The 24678-nt window shown below is 42.1% G+C and overlaps 1 protein-coding gene across 1 annotated transcript in view; it reads left to right on the forward strand.

Annotated features, from left to right (window-relative positions):
• The first annotated feature begins 1245 nt into the window (after nucleotides 1-1245).
• Nucleotides 1246-24678, forward strand: part of PITRM1 (pitrilysin metallopeptidase 1) — a 31916-nt gene continuing 8483 nt past the window's right edge. The window contains exons 1-17 of the mRNA XM_074157810.1: nucleotides 1246-1292; nucleotides 1680-1782; nucleotides 2621-2727; nucleotides 6318-6469; nucleotides 6907-7021; nucleotides 7145-7241; nucleotides 7647-7807; nucleotides 9045-9171; nucleotides 9890-9978; nucleotides 10536-10664; nucleotides 12412-12525; nucleotides 12960-13056; nucleotides 18353-18487; nucleotides 20399-20537; nucleotides 21659-21775; nucleotides 22951-23083; nucleotides 23777-23897. Of these exons, the coding sequence (XP_074013911.1) occupies nucleotides 1246-1292; nucleotides 1680-1782; nucleotides 2621-2727; nucleotides 6318-6469; nucleotides 6907-7021; nucleotides 7145-7241; nucleotides 7647-7807; nucleotides 9045-9171; nucleotides 9890-9978; nucleotides 10536-10664; nucleotides 12412-12525; nucleotides 12960-13056; nucleotides 18353-18487; nucleotides 20399-20537; nucleotides 21659-21775; nucleotides 22951-23083; nucleotides 23777-23897 (1983 nt within the window). The remainder of the gene's footprint in view (nucleotides 1293-1679; nucleotides 1783-2620; nucleotides 2728-6317; nucleotides 6470-6906; nucleotides 7022-7144; nucleotides 7242-7646; nucleotides 7808-9044; nucleotides 9172-9889; nucleotides 9979-10535; nucleotides 10665-12411; nucleotides 12526-12959; nucleotides 13057-18352; nucleotides 18488-20398; nucleotides 20538-21658; nucleotides 21776-22950; nucleotides 23084-23776; nucleotides 23898-24678) is intronic.

A 24678-nucleotide genomic window follows, 5' to 3' on the forward strand; every position in this document is an offset into this window, starting at 1 on the left:
TCACGGGTGGCAGTGGGACGCAGACAGCTGCGTGCCGGACAGAGAAGAGGAGGAAGAGGTCAGATGGTAGAGACAAAAATTCCCAGGGTACTTTAAATTCCAATTTCTTCAGTTAACATCACAGCCAAAGATGGGCTGAGGACCTGTTGTTCACTCTGGTGTTTGAAATCCCACGTAGTCTCCTCTTTCGGCATCAGACCTCTTATGTCTAGATAATTGGGGTCTTACGTTCAGGAAGAAGGGACTCATAATTTGGTGGCCGTACTCCACAAATGCTGGCCTTTTGGGAACCTCAAGAACGGGTGATGGGAAATCAATTAGCAAGTTACTATCTAAAAATTGTATTAGTTTGCAAAATGGAAGGAATAAAAGCCTTGGCATGTACCAGCACATGCTGGTGGGTATGATGACGTCCTGTGAATCCCCACCGAGGTCCCCATGAGGACACTGACCAGAAGCAAATCTCTGCCCCGCTGGCTCATCTCGCTGTGCTGGCCCTGTGCAAAAGGCCCTGTGTGAAAGGCCCTCTATGAAAGGCCCGTGCAAAAGGCCCTGTGCAGCCAGTAAAAGCTCTGCACCCAGGGACGGAATGGCGGGGTTAAAGCCTGGGTGAGTTTCCCACTTAGGCCTGTTCACTTTGCTCCTTTTCCTCACAGAACCTCCGCATGAAAATATTCAGATGCGTTGGCAAGAGACACAGCCCTGGAGACATATTTATCTCGGGTGTTGTGCTGTTGGGCTTTTTTTTTAATTTGAAAAAGCAAACAGGCTCTACTCAAAGGTCGCTCCCTTTACAACACTGCTTTTGATTTTCCTGGGAACTTCCTGAACAGGCAAAGACACTTCCAAGAGATTCCTTCCCCCCCGTCCCAAGGTCAACCCTCCCAAAAGGCGAATGCTCTGGGGTTGTGTCGTGTCCCCCCGCCAAGCCCCGCCGTCCCGCTGAGGGCCCCGTCGCCCCCAAGGCCTCTCCCTGCTGAGGGCCCAGCAACCTCAGCCCCCGCCACTCAACCGCCCCCCGCCCGGCACTCGGCAGGCCGGTTCCGCTGCCGTCCTGGGGCTCTCCGGCCCGGCCACGCCGCGGCCCCGCTCCCCGCCCCGGCCGCCGCAGCGCTGGGCGGGCCGCGGCGGGACGGGTGGAGCCTCCCGCTGCCGCCAATGGTGGTGGGGGCCGCGGCGCCTGCGCCGGCCCGGCTGTGCGGCCCACTCGCAACCCGACCCGACCCGCTGCCGAGGTGACCAGCCATGTGGAGCCGCTACCGGGCGGCCGGGGGGCTGCTGAGCCGTGGCCGGTGAGGACGGGCAGGGTGCGGGGACTAGCGAGCGAGGGACTCCGCCGGTCCTTTCCCCGCCCGGTGCCGCTGCCGACGCTCCGCGGGGGAGGCGGCCCGCCCTCCGCTGCCCCGGGCCCCGCCGCCGGCCTGGGCGGGCTCCGCGCCGCAGCCGGCTCCTTCGGGCTCGGCCGAAGGACGGGGAGCGACGCGCTCCGGCCCGGACCGGGAGGGCTGGGGCAGGCCCCGCTCCCGGGGGGCAGCTCCCGCTCCCGGGGGGCAGCTCCTCGCTGGAGGCCGGCGGCACCCGGGGCCAGGTGGTTGCGGGCTCCTGGCCCCCCAGGGCGGGGGTGAGGGACGGCGTCTCTGGTGGGAGCCTGTTTGGTTTAAGGGGAAGTGTTATTTCAGGTATTTGAATCAGAAGTCGTGGAGGTGGAAGAGCGTTCCCGCGAACGAAAGGGCGCTGCAGTACAGGGTGGGCGAGCGCATCCATGGGTTCACTGTGGAGCAGGTGAGCATCATCCTACAGTTCCCCTCTCTTTGTATAGATACATTTTCCCTTGGTTGGAAAGTGCCTAAGAGGGGCCGGGAGGCTGCACACTAAATACTTGCACAGATGCTTTGGGTGGTCAGTTAAAAATGTTATAGTGGTTACTTGCAGTTATCTCTCTGCAACCAAATTTTTTAGGTAACGTTAACACATGTTCTCTAGGGAGCTGACTCTTCTAGAGTTAAGTAAGTTTGTTTGTCTGCCACAGATGTTGAGCATTTGGTGTGGTCTTCGAAAAAGTCCCAGCAGATAACTGAACTTCACTATGTGCTACTTTATGAAATACATTCAAGTAATATTTTATCTCCTAAGCTGCTTTTAATACCTTCGTAAAGAACCTGCATGGAAATAATATGTTGAATTTCTTTTCACTTTTTTAAAGCAAAAGGCAGAAGCAGAGAGTAAAGGTAATTTGCAAAAAGTGATTGCTAGTGACAGAGCTAGTGGTAGAATTTTTCTTTTGCTGCCCCAACCACTGGCATTTGAATATACGCCTTTTCTTTGGATTTCTCATTGAATTGTTCTGGTCTTAATATCTATACCAGAAGAGTATAGTTCTTTGGTTGTAGTGTATTTTAATTGGCTTTTAGAATTTTATTTTCCTTTCCCCCCCCCCCAAACTATAGGAACAAAAGAACTTATTAAATAATGTATATGGCAGTATTATATCAACAGTGTATTGTATCAACAAAGTATTATGGCAGTATTAGATGAACAAACTAATCATTGCTATATCGTCCATGATTTATTTGACCTACTTGCAGTCGCACTGTAATACGAATGTTTTCTTCCAATGCAGGTGTCAGCTGTTCCTGAGCTGTTCCTGACTGCAGTGAAGCTTAGTCATGACAGTACAGGAGCCAGGTATCTACATGTGGCTCGAGAGGACTCCAATAATCTGTTCAGGTAAAACGCTAATATATGTATAGCGCGTTCCATCTCAGCATCACCTTGTGGTTTCTAAACTGTAATCCAGTTTCATAATTGGATTTTTCTGTGATAAAAAGGGGATAGTGTTTCCTTTGTGGAATTTCCTTAGAGTTTTTCAGGTTGGAACAGGTGTCATGAGGCCTGTTGTTCAGTCTGCTGCTCAAAACAGGGTCAGCGCTTAATTCAGGTGCAGTTCCTTAGACACTTATCCAGAGGAAAATTTCCAAAGATGGATATTCTGCAACCTCTCTGGGCAACCTGTTCCCAATGCTTGACTGTATGGTGGGCTTTTTTTCTTCAATATCAAGTTGGTACCTTCCTTGTTCCAATTTATAAATATTGTCCTCCATCACACATATCTATTCAAAGAGCCTGTTTTCATCATAACCTCCTTGTAGGTATTGGAAGGCAGTTATTGAGTCCCCTTGAGGCCTTTCCTTCTCCAGGCTAAATGAGCCCAGTCTCCTCACCCTCTTTTCACAGGGCATGCGCTCTAGCCTCTGACCATCGTTGTGGCTCTCTACCACTACTTCAAATTTATTATTATCTCTTCTGTATTGGTGAGCTGAAAGCTGGACCTTCTGATAAATTGCCTTATAGCTGCAATATGTAAACTGGCTCTTTTTACCATAACCTTCATGGAATTGTCAGTTGGAAGGGACCTCTAGAGATCATCTAGTCCAACTCCCCTGCTGAAGCAGGATTGCCTAGAGCACATTACTCAGGACTGCATCAAGGCGGGTCTTGAAAATCTCCAGAGTAGGGGACTCCACAACCTCCCTGGGCAGCCTGTTCCAGGGCTCTGTCACCCTCACCGTAAAGAAGTTTCTCCTCATATTTAAATGGAACTTCCTATGTTCCAGCTTGTGCTCGTTGCCCCTCGTCCTATCGCTGGAAACCACTGAAAAGAGTCCAGCTCCATCATCCTTCAACCCACCCTTTAGGTACTTGTAAGCATTAATAAGGTCTCCCCTCAGCCTTCTCTTCTCCAGGCTAAAGAGCCCCAGCTCTTTGAGCCTTTCCTCATAAGGGAGATGCTCCAATCCCTTAATCATCTTAGTTGCCCTACGTTGGACTCTCTCCAGTAGTTCCCTGTCTCTCTTGAACTGGGGAGCCCAGAACTGGACGCAGTATTCCAGTTGTGGCCTCACCAGTGCAGAGTAGAGGGGGAGAATGACCTCCCTCAGCCTACTGGCCACACTCTTCCCTATGCAGCCCAGGGTCCCATTGGCCCTCTTGGCAACAAGGGCACATTGCTGGCTTATGGAAAGTTGGATATCCACCAGGACTCCCAGATCCTTCTCCTCAGTAGTGCTATCCAGAAGATCCATCCCTAGCCTATATTGGTGTCTGGCATTCTTCCTCCCCAGGTGCATGACCGTACATTTGCCCTTGTTGAACCTCATTAGGTTCTTCTCTGCCCAGCTCTCCAGCCTGTTCAGGTCACGCTGGATGGCAGCACAGCCCTCTGGAGTGTCAGCCAGCCCTCCCGGTTTGGTATCATCAGTGAACTTGCTGAGAATACACTCTGTCCCCTCGTCCAGGTCATTGATGAATACGTTGAACAGGACTGGGCCGAGTATTGACCCCTGGGGGACACCGCTGGTTACAGGCCTCCAACTCGACCCAGCTCCATTAATCACAACCCTCTGAGTTCTGGCACACAGCCGGCTCTCAATCCACCTCACTGTTCCCTCATCTAGCCCACATTTCCTCAGTTTGCTAATGAGGATGTTATGGGAGACAGTGTCAAAAGCCTTGCTGAAGTCAAGGTAGATGACATCTGCTGCTCTCTCCTCATCCAGCCATCCAGTTATAACGTCACAGAAAGCTATCGGATCGGTCAAGCATGATTTACCCTTGGTAAGGCCGTGTTGACCACTTCCAATAACTTCTTGATCTTCAGTGTGTTTAGAGATGACATCTAGAATGAGTCACTCCGTTATTTTCCCAGGGACAGAGGTGAGACTAATTGGCCTGTAGTTCCCTGGGTTCTCCTTGTTGCCCTTTTTGTAGACTGGTGTGATATTTGCCTTCCTCCAGTCCTCAGGCACTTCACCTGTTCTCCAAGACCTCTCAAAAATGATGGGGAGTGGCTCAGCAGTAACATCTGCCAGTTCTCTCAGCACTCGTGGGTGCATCCCATCAGGGCCCATGGACTTATGTATGTCTAGTTTGGCCAAGTGGTCTCTAACCCAGTCCTCCCCAAGAGAGGGAAAGTCTTCCTCTCTCCAGACCTTCCCCCTTGTCTCCAGGGACTGGGATTCATGGGGGGCAGCTTTGGCAGTGAAGACTGAAGCAAAGAAGGCATTCAGCAACTCCGCCTTCTCTGTGTCTTCCACCACCAAGGCACCCACCTCATTCTTCGGTGGGCCTACATTTTCCCTAGCCTTCCTTTTTTTATTGATATACTCAAAAAAACTCATCTTGTTATCTTTAACTGTGGTAGCCAAGTTAAGTTCTGCTTGGGCTTTTGCCCTTCTAATTTTTCCCCTGCATATCTTCACTACACCTTGATATTGCTCATAAGTAAGCAATCCCCTTTTCCAGAGATCGTAGACTTTCCTTTTCTCCCTGAGGTCCAGCCAAAGCCCTCTATTTAGCCAGGCCGGTCGTCTTCCCCGTCGGCTCGTTTTATGGGACCTGGGGATGGCGTTCTCCTGTGCTTTTGAGAGTTCATCCTTGAAGTATGACCAGCCTTCCTGGGCACCTATGCCCTTCAGGACTGTCTCCCAAGGGACACTCTCAACCATGCTCCTAAACGGATCAAAGTCTGCCTTATGGAAGCTGAAGGTGACAGTTCTGCTGGCTCCCTGTCTTGCTTCAGTAAGAATTGAAAACTCTATGATTTCATGATCACTCTGCCCAAGATGACCTTCAGCCTTTACATCCCCCACAAGACCTTCTCTGTTAACTAGCAGCAGGTCCAGTAGGGCGCTTTCCGTGGTTGGCTCGCTCACCAGCTGTGTTAGGAAGTTGTCTTCCACACACTCTAGGAACCTCCGGGACTGTTCCCTCTCTGCTGTGTTATATTTCCAGCAGATATCTGGGGAAGTTGAAGTCCCCCACGAGAACAAGGGGGAGTGATTGCGACAGCTCTGCCAGTTGCTGATAGAATATTTCATCGATTTCTACATCCTGGTTGGGGGGTCTGTAATAAACTCCCACTGTGATGTCTGCCTTGTTGGCCTTCCCCTTGATTCTAACGTATAAACACTCTATACTGTCATTCCCATTATTAAGTTCTAGGCATTCAAACCTGTCTCTAACATAGAGGGCCATGAAGTTTTTTTCTGAGCCTTTTGGCTAAAAAAGGAAAGTGTGTAGTTATGTGCTGAAAACTTCTGTACCACCTCCAGAAGTGGAAGTGCAGAGGTTGTACACCTTCTAGAAGAGGTGACTTGAGCACTCAAGAATCTTTCTTAAGAACTGAGTAACTGCATCGTGCTATATGCCCTGTTAGTTACTAGACAGTGTTAATGTTCCTGTAAGTCTCAGCTGCAGACAGGAGGTGGGTGGACTTCTCATCACAAATAACCCGTGCCTCTCTGTGCTCTCTCTTGCAGTATACAATTCCGAACCACTCCGATGGACAGCACTGGGGTCCCGCATATCCTCGAGCACACTGTCTTATGCGGTTCTCAGAAGTATCCCTGCAGAGATCCATTCTTTAAAATGTTAAATAGGTCGCTGTCCACGTTCATGAATGCATTCACAGGTGAGCCCAAAGTAAATAATACCACTTGAAATGCCTGAGGTTTTACTGCCGTAGGGCTGTCTGTCGGCTCTCCTTAATTTCCCTTTGGAGAGCTGTTATTATTAAGTGTGAATGTTGTGAGTGAGAGATTAAAAAACTAACAAGGCAAGGCAACAAAATAGATCTTGTTCATTTGGCAGTTACGAAGTCCCAATAGAGGTGGTTCTTTATAGTATACAACAATGCATTTAATTACTTATATATATGGCAAAAGCAAAGTTTCCATAGTAAAATAACTGCAGTGTTAAACTTCTGTGTATTCCTCAGGAAAAATTTGTCATTTGGTAAGTTTCTTCTCTTCCAGTTATTTATGTCGAGGAGAGATTAAAAATAAATGAGGGCAAAATGCATCTCAGACTTTCTAAAATTCTTACCTTTTTATGTTTGTTTATACACAGCTAGTGATTACACACTCTATCCATTTTCAACACAAAATCCCAAGGATTTTCAAAATCTTCTGTCGGTGTATCTGGATGCAGCTTTCTTTCCATGTTTGCGGCAACTAGATTTCTGGTAAGATGTGGACAGTTTGAGATGTATGTAAATCTTAAATTAAAAACAAAAACAAAACAAACCAAAAAAACCCAAAACCAAAGCCCTCAAACTCACAACACTTCCTGTTATTAATTTTTTCAGGCAAGAAGGTTGGAGGTTAGAACATGAGAACCCAACTGATCCTCAGACACCTCTAGTCTTCAAAGGAGTTGTTTTTAATGAAATGAAAGGGGCATTTGTAAGTTTTGTGAATTTTTGTTTTAAGATCTTACACGTGATGAAGTGGCTTAAGCTGCGAGTTATCAATGACATTATTGCACCGGAGATTTCCATTCCTCTTTTGTGAAATTTAAGTTCTGAGTAAAGTCAACAATCAGTTACATGGTTATTCTTAAAGTTAGCCTGTTGAAAGTTTTACATATGAAAGAACACCTTGCTAATGGATTTTAGTGTAGAATTTTCTTTTAAATTAACATGATAACGTAGCTAGTTTTATCTAAGTACATGGGACTACAGAACAAAATGCTTCTGTGAGGAGGAGCTCTTGTGTAAGTTAGAGCTCTGAGGTCTTATTACTGACCACCTTTTATTTTTAAAATGTGTTTCAATGACTTTTACTGAAATGTGGTGTCTTCCTCTTAAGACAGATAACGAGAGGATATTTGCACAACACTTGCAGAATAAAATCCTTCCTGATCACACTTACGGTGTAGTATCTGGTGGAGATCCGTTATGTATTCCTGATCTTACATGGGAGCAGCTTAAACGGTTCCATGCCACACATTATCATCCAAGCAATTCCAGGTATCTGAGATTTGTGACTGCTCACTAGGTCATATAGTGTGTTAGGACTGTGTTTGTATTTTTATGAGGGAAAGCCAGCAATACAGTGTTCCCGTTCTCATGGCCAGCAACTTAAATAACCTGTGCCCTCCAGCGGCTAGGACAGCACTGAGGCAAGGAGTTTGCTCTAGGGAGAGAAGTGAAGGGTGAATTGGAAGCAGAGAGATGGCTGATTTTCTAGACTACATCTGCCTGCTTGATTATGAGCATTTGTTTGGGGGATTTTTGTTTACAGATGTTTCACCTTGAACTCAAATGGCTATGGGGGGAAATGGAACATACTAATAAGTATTTATTGGCAATTTTAGGGAGTTATGATACAAGTAGCGCAAATGAGTCTAAGGGTTCCTATCTTCCTTGAAGTCAACCCAGATTAAAAGTTATAAACACAAGTTACAAATGAATGGCTGTTCGTTTGTTTGTTACTGTATCAGGTTCTAAACAATGGATATTCATTTGAGTCAGAAAATAATTCTGTTGGTACTAATAAGGTGTTTAAGCTAAAAGTCAATTTGAAAGTGATATGGAGGGAAATCTATAGTACCGTTGTTTCTTCTGTACCAAATTTGTGGTCAGTGTGTTAGTCTGGCTAATTCAGTTATGGAACATAAAGCTTGTGTCACAATAATGAATTTGCTATTCTTTGTTTTTTCTCATCATCGCATGTATTCTACTGTACCTGTGTTTTAGTTTTTAATTGGTGAATAACATTTACCTGAGACACGCCTCATTCTTGTATTTGATCCAGTGGAAGTCACTAGTGTTTCTTGTAGATATGGGACTGTGCTTGGTAGACTGACCCGCAGAACCCAGACATGTTTTATAGATCAGTTGAGATGTGGATCATCATATTTTATACGTTGTATGTGAAGACCAGTTTTGTCTTCGGAAACTTTAAGGCACTGGGATTCTGTCTTCAATCGCTAATAGTTTTTCTTGGAACATTGCATATTGCTGCAACTAAATAAATTCTAGTTTTTTGTGGCCTCTGAAGCATAAAACAGAATCTGGAAAAATATGGAATTTCACCAGGAGATATGTGAGTTTTATGTATGTGGCAAACTGGTGGTCTTTAACCCAGGGGTCTTACAAAACATATGTACAAAAAATACATGAAATTCAGGATATAATAAAAGCTGTTACTATAAATTTCATGTCAAATCTGATGCTTAATCCCAGTCTTTCATATGAAATGCAGGTTTTTCACTTACGGTAACTTTCCACTGGAGCAACATTTGAAACAAATACACGAGGAAGCATTGATAAAATTTGAAAGAATTGAATCAAAAACTGATATCCCGAAACAGAAACTCTGGGAAAAGCCTGTAAGTAAAAAAAAAAAAAAAAACAAACCCAAACAAAAAACAAACAAACAAACAAAACCACAACAACAACCAAAAAAATCAACTAAAAAACCCCAATGCACATCCAATCTTGGAATTGCAGAAACTGAATATAACAGGTTAACATTTTAGCCCAGCCTGCTGGAGTTCTGTTTTTTTGTTTAGAAGTGTGTTTGTGTGTAAATGAGCTGAAATATTTTTATTTTTGGTTACAGCAGGGAGAAACTAGATTTACTTTTGAGTTTCAGTAATGTAACAATTGCAAGTCCCTCAGCATTTGGAGCACTGAACCATTTATTAATGGAAAGCTTTTAGTGCTACTATTAAAAATATTGATGCTTAATGTCAGGAAATGGTACCTAAATTTCCAAACCATGGTGTCAAAAATAACATTTTCCATTCTCCCGCTTCTTCTCCCTGGCTTGTCCAGAAGCATAAGCATTTCTTTGAAACCCAGCTCAGAGTGTTAATTATGGCCAGATTTTCTTCATCCTCTCCTCTATTCTCCACTTGTAAAAAAATTGAGATACCAATTGTGTTTGTGTATGTATTAATGAATATTGAACTTACTGATGAGTATCTGTAAAATTACTTTAAATCTTTGGAAGGAAGATGCTATGAAGATACAAGCAGTCATTTGTTATTTGTAACTTCTGCTCTGAGTTTAGTTTGCGTCAAAGGTATTTGTTATACTTCACAGAGAGAAGACAGTGTAACATGTGGCTTAGACTCATTTGCTACTGATCCTTCCAAGCAGACAACTGTCAGCGTCAGCTACTTGTTGACGGAGTAAGTGTATCAAAATGAAATTCTGAATCAAAGGCTTATTTTAGAACTGTAGCAAAATGCAGGCATATTTCATGTCCCCCAATCCCTTCTCATAAATGTCATCTTTACATTAAATAATACCATGGGAAAGCTAGACAAATCCTGTAGTAAATGAACGTTTAATTACTAAGCAGAATTTTTCCTGTCTTTTTCTTTAGCAAATGGACGTAAGGAAAATCACCATTACCTTGCAGAACTTTTCAGTGGATTAGATTTAGGGGAACGCTGGCTTCCTGTCTTTCAACTTCCTGCCATGTCAAACTTTTCTGTATGACCCTACTACTAACTTTATCTACCTTTGCAGACTAATTAAACTTGCTTTACTACTAGTTTTGGTAAGTGAAAGACACAGGACCCTTTTAGTTCCCTGAGGTTTCATGCAGTGTTTATAACTGACAATTATTTCTCCCTCTACATTGTTTTATAGAAGTAATTCTTCTGAAATGAATGTAGTGATGATACTGGGTGTCCCATATCCATTGCTTGATGTTTTTTTAAGAGCTATTGATTTTCTTCAGCATTACAGACACTTTTGAAACCTTTACACTAAGCCTGTTGTCTTCACTATTGGTTGATGGGCCGAATTCTCCTTTTTACAAAGCCTTAATTGAGTCTGGTGTTGGTACAGATTTTTCTCCTGATGTTGGGTAAGTGTTCCAATTTACATTTCATCACTATAAGCAATAGTAGAAAAGTTACAAACCGCTATTAAGTTGGGAGAAGTCGTCTCTCATACAGGCAGTTTGTACCAGAATAATCTTACTTTTAATGTTAAAACATCTTAAGGGTTTCTACTGATGAACTGTAAAGCATTCTCAACTGTAATTTTTGGCTCGTGAAAATAATTCAGTAGAAGCTATGTTAGTTTAAACAAAGTTGTACTGTTTAAAGCCTATGAATAAGAAAAACTGGTAGATAAAGACATGGTATAACTTCAGTGTCCTAATTTACTAAGGGTTTTCATCTTGACCATTTAGTATTACTCAGAAGAATTCGCTAGGTCTTCTCTGTGCTGTGTTACCTTTGCTTTTTTGCGTTAATTCTGTGATTTAATGGTAGGTGGGTTTGGCACAAATGTGCTCTTGTGCTGTTTGGTGTGATTAACTTGCTGTCACCTCAGTACAAAAGGTGATTTCTGCCAACGCTTATTCAAACTGTAGCTCTTGCAGCCAGTCTTCTGAGCTCTGTCTGCACTGCAGACGGAGGGTGGGTGGAAGTGTCTTCACTCACCTGCTCATCATTGGCTTTTATTGTCAGCAGAAAGAAGCGCTTTCAGGGCATGATTATCTGACTGATTTTTAGACTTGAGGATTACAAAAATCATGCCTTCATCTCCGCTGGCTGTCTTGGATGTTTGAGTGGGAAACCTTAATATACTTGTCTACGATTTTAATGCCTTAGGGTACTCTGCTGGCTTGAAGTGTCTCTGTGTGAAGTCATGGGCTGCCTGCGAGTCCTGTGGTATGCATGCCAGTGCCATGCAGACATCTTAATCTCACAGGGCATGGCAGTAGAAGCTCATGTTTAGACACTGAAGTAGTGATTCAGTTGTTTTTATGTTTTGTCTGCTGGACCTTTTCTAGCTTGACTATAGTAATATGGTGTTGAACCCTACAGTGAGTTGGCTTTAATGTGCCTTAGTGACTGTGCTGATGAATCAATCTAGAAGAAGAATACTCATCTCTGGACTCAAATTTCAGAGCTCAACACTCAAGTCTGCCATTGAATTCCTTCTGTGGTTTTTAGGCATGGAATAGTGGGTGTTCAGAGTTGATGAGCACCTATTGCTTTTTGGCTTTCGGCTTTGGTTCGAACTGCTAGGTGTTCTGTATTTCTGCAAGTGTCAATTTGCTTCTCTAAAGATGAGTTCTTATGGTTAAAACTGCCTGACAGCTTGGAAAAAGTTATCTTTTTTTTTAAGCATCATTGAAAATAATTGCAACAAACATGGAACACTTCACCTTCACCACTTACTTTACAAATACTGCTTTAAAAATACACATTTAGAAGATGTATTCCACTCACCTGCCTAAGTAGAATGTATGTGTTTGGTGTTACAGGCAGCTGTAATTTTCACTTTGAAAAAAGAGACTTCTTTACTGGAAAGAACTTACAAATTAATGGGAAGATGAAAAGACCAGCTTTTCTTCTGTACCTGTTTTTCTTTCTGTAATATCATATGCTGTATGTTTTCCTAACAGTGCACTACTACTACTGCAATAGAACAAAAGAATGCTTTTAAGTTCTCCTTCTTGCCTCTTTGGTAATTATTTTAAAATCCAATGTGTGTGTATGTGGAAATGATGGGTGTTTTTCCTCTTCTTCTGTCTTTGCTGGCAGGTTTAGTGGTTAAGTTCTAGTACTTGTCACTGACTTGAATGTGTTTTATTTTAGGTTTAATGGCTCAACGAGAGAAGCTTATTTCAGTGTGGGTCTACAGGGTATTGCTGAAAAAGACATCGATACTGTGAAACAGATAATTGCTAGAACAGTTGATGAAGTTATTGCGTGAGTCTTGCTCAATTTTTGAGAATATTGTTCCTTTATTCGGTCTTTTACAATTAGATATTAATAATGTAATAATATATAGACATAATAATGCAGGCATATATATAAAATAACATTCCTTAAAAATTGAGTTATATTAAAATAAATGCACCAAAGAAGCAGTAATATTGTTCAATACTCTTAAAACTTGTATCTGCTACTTCCTCTATTGTAGCATATTCATCAGCATAACATTCAGGAGTTTAATGATATTAGTGCAGTTTCACTAAATGACACAGCATGATAAGATTATTTCATATCAATTTTAATTCGGTGTGGAAGACATTATGTTGTAATGCTTCCTTTATCGATGTTATAATTCATTTTCATAACTTCACTTAAAGTGATTAGTGTTAATGAATATGACTTCCTTCTCTCATCACCTCTTCCCAAAGGAAAGGATTTGAGGAAGATAGGATTGAAGCTCTTCTTCACAAAATTGAAATCCAGCTGAAGCATCAGTCTACGAGTTTTGGACTTGCCCTGACATCTGTAAGTCTGTATGTGTGCCTTTGTGTGGTGCTTTTTTAGGTATGGATGAGTAACTTACTGTCTACATCTTTGTGAAATATGGGGTCATTTTGTAGACTCTTGGTATGTAAAACTTTTCACTTAAGGACTTTTCCTTTGCCATCTCATATGCATCTTCCTTCTTTGCAGTAGCCTTGAAACTGCCACTGCACTCCACACTGTATGACTTAATCAGGCAGCGAGCCTGTTTTCTTCGCCTGAATACTAGCTTTGATTGCAGTAGCCCTGATTACTTCTGTAAGAGAGGCATGCCATACTGCCTCTTGGAACTGTATGTTTTGGCCAGATGCCTATGTATCTTTAAAAGTCAAATAGAAGGACTGTGTTTTTCTATGGGATTTAGGGTTCTACTGCTGTCATTTAATTTCAAGATTCACAAGTAAGAATTTACACTAATTCAATTCTTGGTTTATAATTTTGATACCAAAGCTGTTACGGAATGTTTTCCACAGCAAAATGTGGTGTCTTTAAGAAGTCTGCAAGTCATTGTAAATTTGGTAACAAGTTAACTGCAGTATTTGCGTTCATCTTGGAGATCAGGGGCTCCTGCTGCCACTTGTTCTCCAGGCTCCTCTGTTTTTTTTTTCTACTCGGCAACCACTTCAGTTATTGCTTTGTGTCCCTCAAGCATTGTATGTTCTTCAGCATGAAGAACATGCGTCATTCTTTTGGCATACAAAGTTAGGTAAAGAAGCAGAGCCCTGGATTAACATGAGACTTGTAAATGGGAGAGCACAACCCAGAGCAGTTCTAAATCAGATTGCCATACAGCAAAACAGACAAATTGTGGATATTTAATTGCATGTCATGTATCATAGTAGGACCTGGCAAAATGTGCCCAACCTTGATAGTCAATACTTTCTAGCATGTCTTCAGATTGTGTGAGTAGTTCTTTGTGGTGAAATATTTACACAGGTACTTTATCTTTCAATATTTTTAAGTCTTGAAGTTGAATCAACTGTTAGGACTTAATTCTAGAACAGAATGCTCTTAATCAGCTCTTGCTTTTAGAGACCAGTCATGCAGTGTTTGGTGTTAATACTCCCATACAGGAGGGTTGTATTTCAGTTTGTTTCCCTGAGGTCATGTCTTAGAAGTTGACCTTGAAAAGGGCTGAAAGGGATCTAGGTATAACTAAAGATCATAGAATGGTTTGGATTGGAAAGGACTTTTAACGTCATCTAGTTCCAACCTCCCTGCCCTGAGCAGGGCCATCTTCACTAGATCAAGTTGCTCAAAGCCCCATCCAGCCTGGCCTTGAACACTTCCAATGATGGGGCATCCAGAACTTCTCTGGACAACCTGTTCCAGTGTCTCATCACCCTCACAGTAAATAATTTCTTCCTTATGTGCCATCTAAATCTACCCTCTTTCAGTTTAAAACCATTGTCCCTTGTCCTGTCAATACAGGCCTTGGTAAAAACTCTCTCTCACTCTCTTTCATAAAAGCCCCCTTCATATATTGAAAGGCCACAATAAGGTCTCCCCAAAGCCTTCTCTTCTCCAGGCTGAACGATCCCAACTCTCTTAGCTTGTCCTCATAGCAGAGGTACTTCACCCCTCTGATCATTTTTGTGGCTCTCCTCTGGACCCACTCTAGCAAGTCAATGTCTGTCTTGTACTGTGGGCTCCAGAGCTGGACACAGTATTTCAGGTGGAGTCTCGCGAGAGTGGCATAGAGGGGGAGAATCACCTCCCGCAATGTCCTGGCCACGCTTCTTTTTATGCAGCCCAAATAAGATTGGCTTTCTGGGCTGCAAGTGCACATTGTGGCTTCATACCTAATTTTTCGTCTACCAATATCCCCAAGCCTTTCTCTGCAGGGCTGCTTTCAAACCGTTCATCATCCAATTTGCACTGATTACTGGTCGTTGCCCCAGCCCCAGTGCAGGACCTTGCACTTGACATTGTTGAATTTCATGAGGTTCACACGGGCTCACTCCTCAAGCATGTTGTGGTCCCTCCTGAATGGCATCCCTTCCCTCAAGTATATTAACTGCACCACTCAGCCTGGTGTCATCTGCAAACTTGCCGAGAGTGCACTCAGTCCCACTGTCTGTGTCATTAATAAAGGTATTGAACAGTATTGGTCCCAATACAGACCCCTGAGGGACAGACATGACTTGTTACTCTTCTCTATTTGGACACTGAGACATTGACCGCAACTGTTTGGATGTGGCCATCAAGCCAATTCCTTATCCATTGAATAAGTCAAATGTCTCTCTCCAATTTAGCAACAAGGATGTTGCGTGGGACTGTGTCAAAGATCACAGAATCACAGAGTGATATGGGGTTGGAAGGGACCTCTGGAGATCATCTAGTCCAAACCCCCTGCGAAAGCAAGTCCTCCTAGTGCGTTGCACAGGAATGTGTCCAGGCGGGTTTTGAACGTCTCCAGAGATGGAGACTCCACCACCTCCCTGGGCAGCTTGTTCCAGCGCTCTGCCACCCTCAAAGTGAAGAAGTTCCTCCTCGTGTTTAGATGAAACTTCTTATGTACAAGTTTGTGCCCATTTCCTTTTGTCCTGTCACTGGGCACCACTGAAAAAGATCTTGCAGAAGTCAAGATAGGTGACATCAGTTTCTCTTCCCTTATGCACCAGTGCGGTCACTCCATTGTAGAATGTCACCAGATTCATCAGGGACAGTTTGCCTTTAGTGAAGCCATGCTGGCTGTCACAGATGACACTGCAATTTTTAACGCCGTGTAGTAAGAATTACCTAACTTCCATACTGTGTTCCAGTGCTGTGCTAGCTTTACAGTTCAAAGGGCTTTCCTCTGTGTGACGTATTTATTTAAAAGACAGATACGTGAACCATGGGCTGAAGGGTGGGGCTCAAACCAGTAAATGGTGTGACATCTGGCTGGTGGTCAGGGACTAGAGGTGCTCCCCAGGTCTCAGTTTTAGGGCCAGTGCTTTTCAATGTGTTTATCAATGACCTGGATGCAGGAGTCGAGTGCACGTTAATTACATTTGCTTACTAAACCAGGAGTGGTTGTCAATTCCCGCAAAGGTAAAGAAGCCTTACAGAGAGATCTTGATAGATTGGAGCACTGGGCAATCACAAACTGTATGAAATTTAACAAGGACAGATGTGGATTCTGCACCTGGGACAGTATAATCCTGGATGTACATAAAGACTGAGGGATGAGGCTGGAGCGCAGCCCTGCAGAAAGGGATCTGGGGGTTTTGGTTGATGGTAAGCTCAATACGAATCACATAAAGTCAAAAATGGCCAACCATATCCTGGGTTGCGTCAACGACAGTATAGCTAACTGGTTGAAAGAAGCAGTTGTCCCACTACACTCAGCATTGGTGTGGCCTCACCTCGAGTACTGTGTGCAGTATTTGAGCTTCACAATATAAGAAGGACATAAAAATATTAGAACATGTCTAAAGGAGGGCAGCAAAGATGCTGAAAGGACTAGAGAGCATGACTTACGAGGAGCTGCTGAGGAAAGAGGAAACCGAAGGGTGACTTCATCGCTGTCTACAACTGCCTCATGGTGGGGAGTGGAGCAGGGGGTGCTGGTCTCTTCTCTCTGGTGTCTGGTAACAGGGCATGAGGAAATAGCTTCAAGCTCCGTCAGGGAAGTCCAGATTAGGTATTAGGAAAAAGTTCTTCACAGAGACGGTGGCTGAGCACTGGGACAAGGTCCACAGGTGTACTGGTTTTGGCTGGGATAGAGTAAAATCTCTTCATAGTATCTTGTATGGAGCTCTGGTTTGGATTTGTGCTGATTACACAGAGATGTCTTAGCTATTGCTGAGCAGCGCTTACGCAGCATCAAGGCCTTCTCTGTTTCTCATATTGCTCTGCCAGCGAGGAGGCCGGGGGTACACAAGAGGTTGGGAAGAGACTGACCAAAGGGGTATTTCGTACCTTATGATGCTGTGCTCAGCAATAAAAGCTGGGGGAAGGTGGAGGAAGGGAGGACGTCCCAAGTCACCGTTATGCGTGATGGAGCCCAGGTTTCCTGGAGAGGGCTGAACACCTGCCTGCTGGTGGGAAGCAGTGAATGAATTCCTAATTTTGCTTTGCTAAGATGCACAACTTTTGCCTTACCTGTCTTTATCTTAACCCATGAGTTTTCTTACTTTGACCCTTCTGATTTTTCCTCCCCATCCCACTGTGAGGGGAGATGGACTGCTGGGGTTAAACCATGACACCAAGGAAGTGGTCATGGCCCCAAGCCTATTAGCTTTCAAGAAGCGTTTGGGCAACTCATCTAGATACATGGTTAAACCTTTGGATTGCTTACTGAGAACCGGCACTGAGTTGTAACGACCCCATGGAAGCCCCGGATAAGGAATGACTTATTTTAGGAGAATTAACTGGAGCATATTATAAGAGAGTATTACTCTTTAAAACATATTAGGGAATTTCCACAGAATAGATAATAATAGGTATTACTGAAAAAATCTGGAAGGCTTGTGATACCTGCTTGTAATTAAAGAGGTAAGAAAAGAGAAGGTGGTTTTGACAGTTCTGATGCATTTGTTTTTTACATGCTTTTAAGGGCTTTTTATATCAAATGTCTTGGGATTTTTTTGTTTTACTTTGTTTCATTTTTTTCGCCATTCACACAGAGTAGAAACAGAGGAGGTTTTGATACCTTACCTTGTGGTGTATTTGAAGAACTTTCAATAGCGACTTGGGCAAACTTAATAGTGTCAAACAAGAGAATAAAAGTAGGATAACATCCTTCCAAAAGAAATATCCTGGGGATATTTCTGGTTATTTAGTATTTTCTTTTTTCCAAGTCCTGTCTATGTTATGTGTTTGATTTACTTTATTATAAATCATTTCATCTGACTGATACAATAAATGGGTAGACTATAATATTTGTGTACGGCTTTGTCTCTACTGCCTATTCCTTTTTTCCTTCTTTCTTGGGCTGAAAAATGAATTTATTTTAAATGGGAGAAGGGAAAGAATATTACAATCGATTTCTAGAATATAGATATACACACCTATGCAAAAGAAAGGGGGGAAAAAAAAGGTGGTTTAGTATGATAAAATTAGAGGAGAGAATGGTGAGAATATGGGACAGATGATGATGGAATAGTCTTTTAACGTGAACAAAGATTTCAGCTTTTTTTTTTTTTTTTTTCTGCTCCAGATATATTAGAACTACTCATTATATGTCTGCTATTCAAATATAAATGATAAGGTGGTTATGGAACATAGATGCTGTCAGTTATAGAAATTCAGGTGGATTGTCCTGCTTACCTAATTATTCTTTTCGATTCAGTATATAGCCTCCTGCTGGAATCAAGATGGGGATCCAGTGGAGCTTCTGAAGATTGCAGATAAAGTCTCTCGGTTCAGGCAGTGCCTTAAAGACAATCCCACATTTCTTCAGGAAAAAGTTAAAACATATTTTAAGGTAGGAAAACTCATGGAAAAATATCTGAAGTATTAATTTTTAAATTATGATTTTTGGATTTAAAATTAAACTGAATGCTAATTTTTTGTGACCTATTTTTAGGTCTGTTTTTAGGTGCAGATGAACAGCAGTGCTTTTGAGTGAAGCATGTTGATTTTAAGTGGTTGAAGTTGGAACTTTTCAAAACTGGAAAAATTGGTTGGTTAGACATTTGGAAACATGCGTATTAGAACATTGATAAATTGCTAATGTTTTGTGAACTGTGATGCCTGATGCTGTAGAAGAGACACATTGGTATTTCCTAATGAGAAGCTCAAACATAGACAGAGAATGACAGACCTAGTTATGTGTTCCTTAGTATTGGCATAGCAAGATGTATCTCTTCTTCCTTGAAAAGACGTTGGTTATAAGAAAGATTGTTCTGGTGCTCCTCATGTTAGTGCTAATTGCTTTCTGCTCTTTTTCTTGTTTTCCTCACCATATGTTTTACTGGAGTTCTTGAAGAAATAAAAGCAGTAAAGGCAATGAATAATTCTGAAACCCTGAATTAGCTAATGCCAGAAGGAAAAAATCCAGCGATAGCAGCGTGAAAGTGGGTTTGGGTTTGTTGTTATTTTTTGGTGTTTGTTTTATTGGTGGGTTTTTGTTTTTTTCTTTTTTCCCCCCAAATTGTTCAAGTTGTTTTGAAAGGCAGATCTATTACAGGTAACTGCCAACCTGATTTAATAGTGAGCAAATGCAGGTTCTCATATATTCAAAGGCAACAAGAGACAGTAGCATTAATTGAAATATCTTTTCCTAAAGGCATTATTAGTGTCTGGAAGTAGTAGGGGGCTGTTAATGTTTTGGCTTTTGTAGGGAAGAAATACAGGTGCAGTATTTTTGAGAATGCCCTTTACTATGTAGTTCTGCTGAGGGGGCTAAGGCAAAAACATGACTCAGTAGGAAATAATGAGAACAGTTGGATGTTCTTATATCAGAAGATTATTATGTTGTACATTGTGCCTGGAGATTAATAAAGCAGGAAGGCCGGGAGCAAGGGAGAGAATGCTGTTCATCCTGTGCATTTTACTGTGCCTAGTTAATTTTGCATTTCCCTCTTCTAATCTGTAGTCAATGAGGTTTCTGTAGTCTTTCCACATAAGCACAGCAGAGATAATCGGATTCTGTTTTATGAGTTTATGTTGTCCCAAATTGTTGGCAGTATCTGCCAGTGACAGATGTTGCTTTTTGACTTCTACTTTGAAATGGGCAATTTTTGAGGTCACTATCTTTTGAATAGCCTCCCAGTATTATATAAAATGGAAGCTGCTTGAGTAATTTTGTTATTAAAATTCCACAGTCTGGTATAAACAAAAAGAAATTCAACAGCAGTTGTGACACGTAATGCATGGAGTTCTCTGGCAGCAAGGCTGATGTAAAGCATTTCTGAGCAGGATAAGGCATGCACATTTTGCATCGTATGGGATCTCTCTGCACTCAAGCTTGGGCAGGTTGAAAGAGGTGTTTAATGAAACCTTCCTGCACTTAACCAGATTCCCTATCTTAGAACATTCTCCAGATAAAACTTGTGGCATGCTGCTCTATAGTGTTATGTACAGTTGTTTAACCTTGATTTAATTAAACTAATGAGTACTGTGTGCTGTTGAGGGATTCTAACTCTACTAAAATTTCACAGAAGGTTGTTCATGCTTGCTCTTGTGGTAAGCTGCCTCTCTTCCCCACCCTTGTAGCAGACTAGTATGAAATGAAGAGTTTAAATTGCCTGTTCGTGATACTTTTGATAATATGCAAGCCAAATGATGCACAAACTGTTTATATCTACTGCTGATGAAGCAATAATCTGAGGCAAAACAGGAAAAAAATTTCCTCAAAATTAATAATGTTTTGTTTTGGAATATATTTCTGCAGGATAATCCACATAGATTGACTCTGTCAATGAGTCCAGAGGAAGACTATCATGATAAACAAGCAAAAATGGAAGCAGAAAAGCTGGAAAAAAAGGTCAAGGCTCTTTCTGAAGAAGAAAAAACACAAATATTTGAAAAAGGTTAAACTTGCTCTTTCATATTTTTATTTCAGTAACTGCTTAAAAGCACAGTCAGTTTTTTTTAAGCTGATGTTCTGTAGAATATCTTAAATTTTCAGACACTGTCCAGTATTTGCTCTGAAAGGGATGCCTTTTTTTTTACTGGAAGTTTGTGTATGTGTTATGGGGCCATGCAGTGTAGTGTTTACACTGCGATGTATGATTGGTATATTCCATTAGTTTCAACACTCAAAAAATAGAATGATCAATGTCTCCAGTAGGACAAAATAAAGGGAATTGTTTTCAAATATCAATGTGCTTGTTCTTTCCCATGTTAACTTGCACTAAGTACACGATGAATTCCACCATTTTCCTTGAAACTGTTTATTTTTGAGCATATGAGGTCTGGTCCATGCTCCTGTAAAACATATTTTGTAATTTTATTTCTTATCTTTTTCTACTTAAAAAGCCAAATATAAAATTAATGTTGTGTTTAACTTATTCTGGGCAATAACTTGGAAACCCCAAGCAGTCATCTAAATTTGTGAAAACAGTGATCCAGTCACAGAAATCCTCCAACAAAACGGTGTTAATCTTCTGCAGCTTTGGTATTAGGCGGGGAATAGGGGAGCAGAAAATCAGATGAGGCTTTCTACTTGCGAAGATAAATTGAAGAGTATTTGGAGGCAACCAGCTAGAATCTGAAAGAGGCAGAAATGAAAAATTAAAGACAATAATTTAGCTGCATCAGTTTACTGACAGCACTTGAGTAAGAACTGGGAAATGGGTTAGAAAGAAGCTTCTTACCCGCATGGTCTGGGTTGACTGGGTTGTTGCCCACAGGTGGGTGACAGGCCAGGCTGGCAGATGCCACTTTGTCAGGGTTTAAATTGCATATTATTGTAAACAGGATGTGAAGGGGGGATTGGAAAGAGAATTTACAAAGATACAGTGTTCTGTTTGCTGTGGCCATGTGATAATCTGCAGAATTTTTCAGTAAAATATTTGAAAGAACCGTTGATAGAAAATGCTAAACTTCAGAAAACGCTTGTTTTTTCTGATCTGCCTCACCTCAGTAGGTTTTTACAGCACTTTCGCTAGAAGCTGGAAATGACAAACTGATATTCTGCTCTCCTTACTAGGTTTGGAATTAATTGCTCTTCAGAGCAAACCCCAGGACACCTCTTGCCTCCCAGCTCTAAAAGTGTCCGACATTGAGCCCAAAATCCCATTCACTGTGCTGGAGACAGCGTTCGCAGGTTGGTGTAACCACTATTTCATCCTCAAAAGAGCAACACTTGGATTATTATCTAGCTGCTTGCCCAGCTGTTGCGCTTTTTTGCTCTTTACAAAGTCTATGTACTGTCTTTGTCCATAGTTATGGTCCTTTTCCTCTAGTCCACCATCCACCATCTCTGTGGTGGACAGTTTGTGGTGGATCTGCAGAGACTTTTTGCCATCGCCTCAGAGGGGCGATGTGGGGCTGTTCTGAGCTCCAACCAGTCACCCTCCTTTCCCAGTGATCTGGCGGCAGCGCTCCTGATGGCAGCTGCCTGCTGTCTGCTTACTCACCGCCTGCCCTGCCCTGCTGTCAAAGGAGCCTCTTGGTGCCAACCTCAGCTGCTCTTGAGCAATCTCCCCACCTTCCAAAGACTTCTCCAGGGTGCAGCACTCCAGGCAGCTTGTGCAGTGAGCCTTCCTTGCTGCTTTCCCTTCCTCCCTGGCGTTTACAGAATATGATGTACAGGAGCCATGGGCAAAAAAATAGTAATAATTGTCATCCTTCATAACTTCCATGCAAATTTCTCCCTGCTTTGCCAGTGGCTACCCTGTGGATTGACAGGAGACAAGAAATTGTAGTTCTCAATTTTGATACTGTCCTGTCAAAATCTTGCAGGTAATACTGCTCGGCAGTGTATTTCTAACAGGCACTTTCTTGCAAAAATTGCCAGCAAGTGTCAAGTACTGTATAATTTCAATACTAAAATGACCTGGTTTTGTGAAAATTCTAATATTGATATTCTAATGCCCCAGTTTAGAAGAGAACGTGCAGTGTGGGAACCCACTTTCCTCAGCTTTTGAGGTGTTGAATGCAAAAAATAAGGGAGAAAAACTTCCTGAGTTGTTCAGAAACATATTGCTATTTCTTTATTTGAATGATACCTCGAAAATGTGGCCTCTATCAACAGAATTCTGTCATCGCATTGTCCAGGTTTCCATTACTTTACCGTAGACAGAAACAATAAAACCCTTTCAGTCCAGCATTCAGTTCAATGTGCAAAGTTTAAACAAGACGTGGCTCTGAAGTACCAAAAGAAAGTAACTCTTAGTATGAAGTTCTTGTAAGAAACTGTTTTGGTTTTATGTGTTTATAGTAGGAAGCTGTTGGTTGTTCTTTGTTTTTTTTTTTTTATTTTTATTTTTTTATCCCTAGCTGATGAAATTCCTGTCCAGTACTGTGCTCAGCCAACCAATGGGGTGGTTTATTTCAGAGCTGTTTCCAGCTTGAACACGCTTCCCGAGGAGCTCAAACCATACGTGCCGCTCTTCTGCAATGTCATTACAAAGTGAGAGGTTTACTTTCTTAGAAGATAAAGCAATAAGATGTCATATGGCTTACTGAAATAATTGCTTTTAATAATGTTAGCAACTGTTCTTATTACAGAAGGGAAATGCCAGTAGGTTGGTGTCCTGCAGAGTTGCCAACTTCTTTCCCCTTCTCCAGAAGTCTCTCCGTTGCCTTGTTCCCCAGTATCAACACGAGCGTTCCCCAAACGGTTTTGGAAATTGATATTAATTAGAAAAAAAAAAACCTAGCAGAAATTAAAGTTTTCACTCAGATAAATTTTTTTGGTCTAATTTCACCACGTGGTCACGGGAACGCTGACACTGTCACAGGGACGAGAGTGGCACAGGGCAGAACAATTCAGCTGAGCTGGGAGGGATCCATTCTATTTATTGGTGATAACGGCTTATGTGGTGTTATTACTGTAGTTCCATACGGATGTCAGTAGCAAGCCTGTACAGAAAGCATGCTTCTTACTACACCATTTAGAATTAACAGGTTGCTTTAATTGAAAAGCTGGGTGTATTATTTTTTTCTTTCATAAGGTGTGAAGTATTATGCTTGCTTGATAACACCCTAAGTTGTTTGGCTGCAAGATTAGTATTGGCCTAAACAGTCTCCTTTGCAAATGGCATATGGATCCTGGTTTTGGTACACACTGAAAATGGAAATAAATCTCTATTGTTTTTTGCAGGATGGGATGCGGAGCCCTTGATTACAGGGAACAAGCCCAGAAAATAGAGCTAAAAACAGGTGGTATGTCTGTCAGCCCACATATCATTCCAGATGATTCACACCTCGATGTGTATGAACAGGTAAATTAATCATAAACTCCAAGATGTTACACTTGCAATAACAGCTCTGTAGTTAAAGGTCAGTCAGGGCTTCCAGGTAGGGGGTCAGCTCATGTAGATTGAAAACTTAGTGTATAAAAGGACTCGTGCCTTTTTGTGTAAGATATACATTTGACAGTTACAGTAACTTAGTCTTTTGTGTTAAGGTGCTTGATGTGGTTACCCGTTTTAAGGCAGTGCTTCACTAGCATCTGTCATCATATTTTTGAGTGCTGCAAAAAATTTTGGAAGCAGAGAGTAGAGGACAGAATGGCATAGTGTTACACACAGAGATTGCTGTTAATCTGTGTGTGTCGTCTTAATGTGGTTCAGAACCATGAAAGGTCCCAGCAGTCCTAGCAATACCCTCTTAAGATTTCTTTCAGACTTGCTGGGATCTGCTGCTCTGGTTTGCTCCCCATGGGTCCTGGAGTTGAATTAGGGAGACTCCTTGGCAGAAAGGTGCTTCCCCAGAACAGTTTTATTTATACTTCATGAGAAAAATAAGGAATTCTATTTCTGAACTGCTGCTTACTGTTGAGAAGGAGGAATTGACAGGCTTGCTTTGTGTAAAGAGCAACCACATTTCATGTCTGCTCTGATTTTAGTAGCACAAACTGCATTAAAGTGTTTTTGTGATGTGTAGAATTAGGTTGGCATCATCACATCACTTTCATAATAAGTTACTGTGTATTTCTCGGGCCATTGGTTTGGTTGTCTTGTGTAAAGGTTTTTTTGTGTGTGTTTTTTTTTTCTTTTTTCC

Source organism: Numenius arquata, chromosome 12 (genome assembly GCF_964106895.1).
Source record: "Numenius arquata chromosome 12, bNumArq3.hap1.1, whole genome shotgun sequence".
Classification (NCBI taxonomy): Eukaryota; Metazoa; Chordata; class Aves; order Charadriiformes; family Scolopacidae; genus Numenius; species Numenius arquata.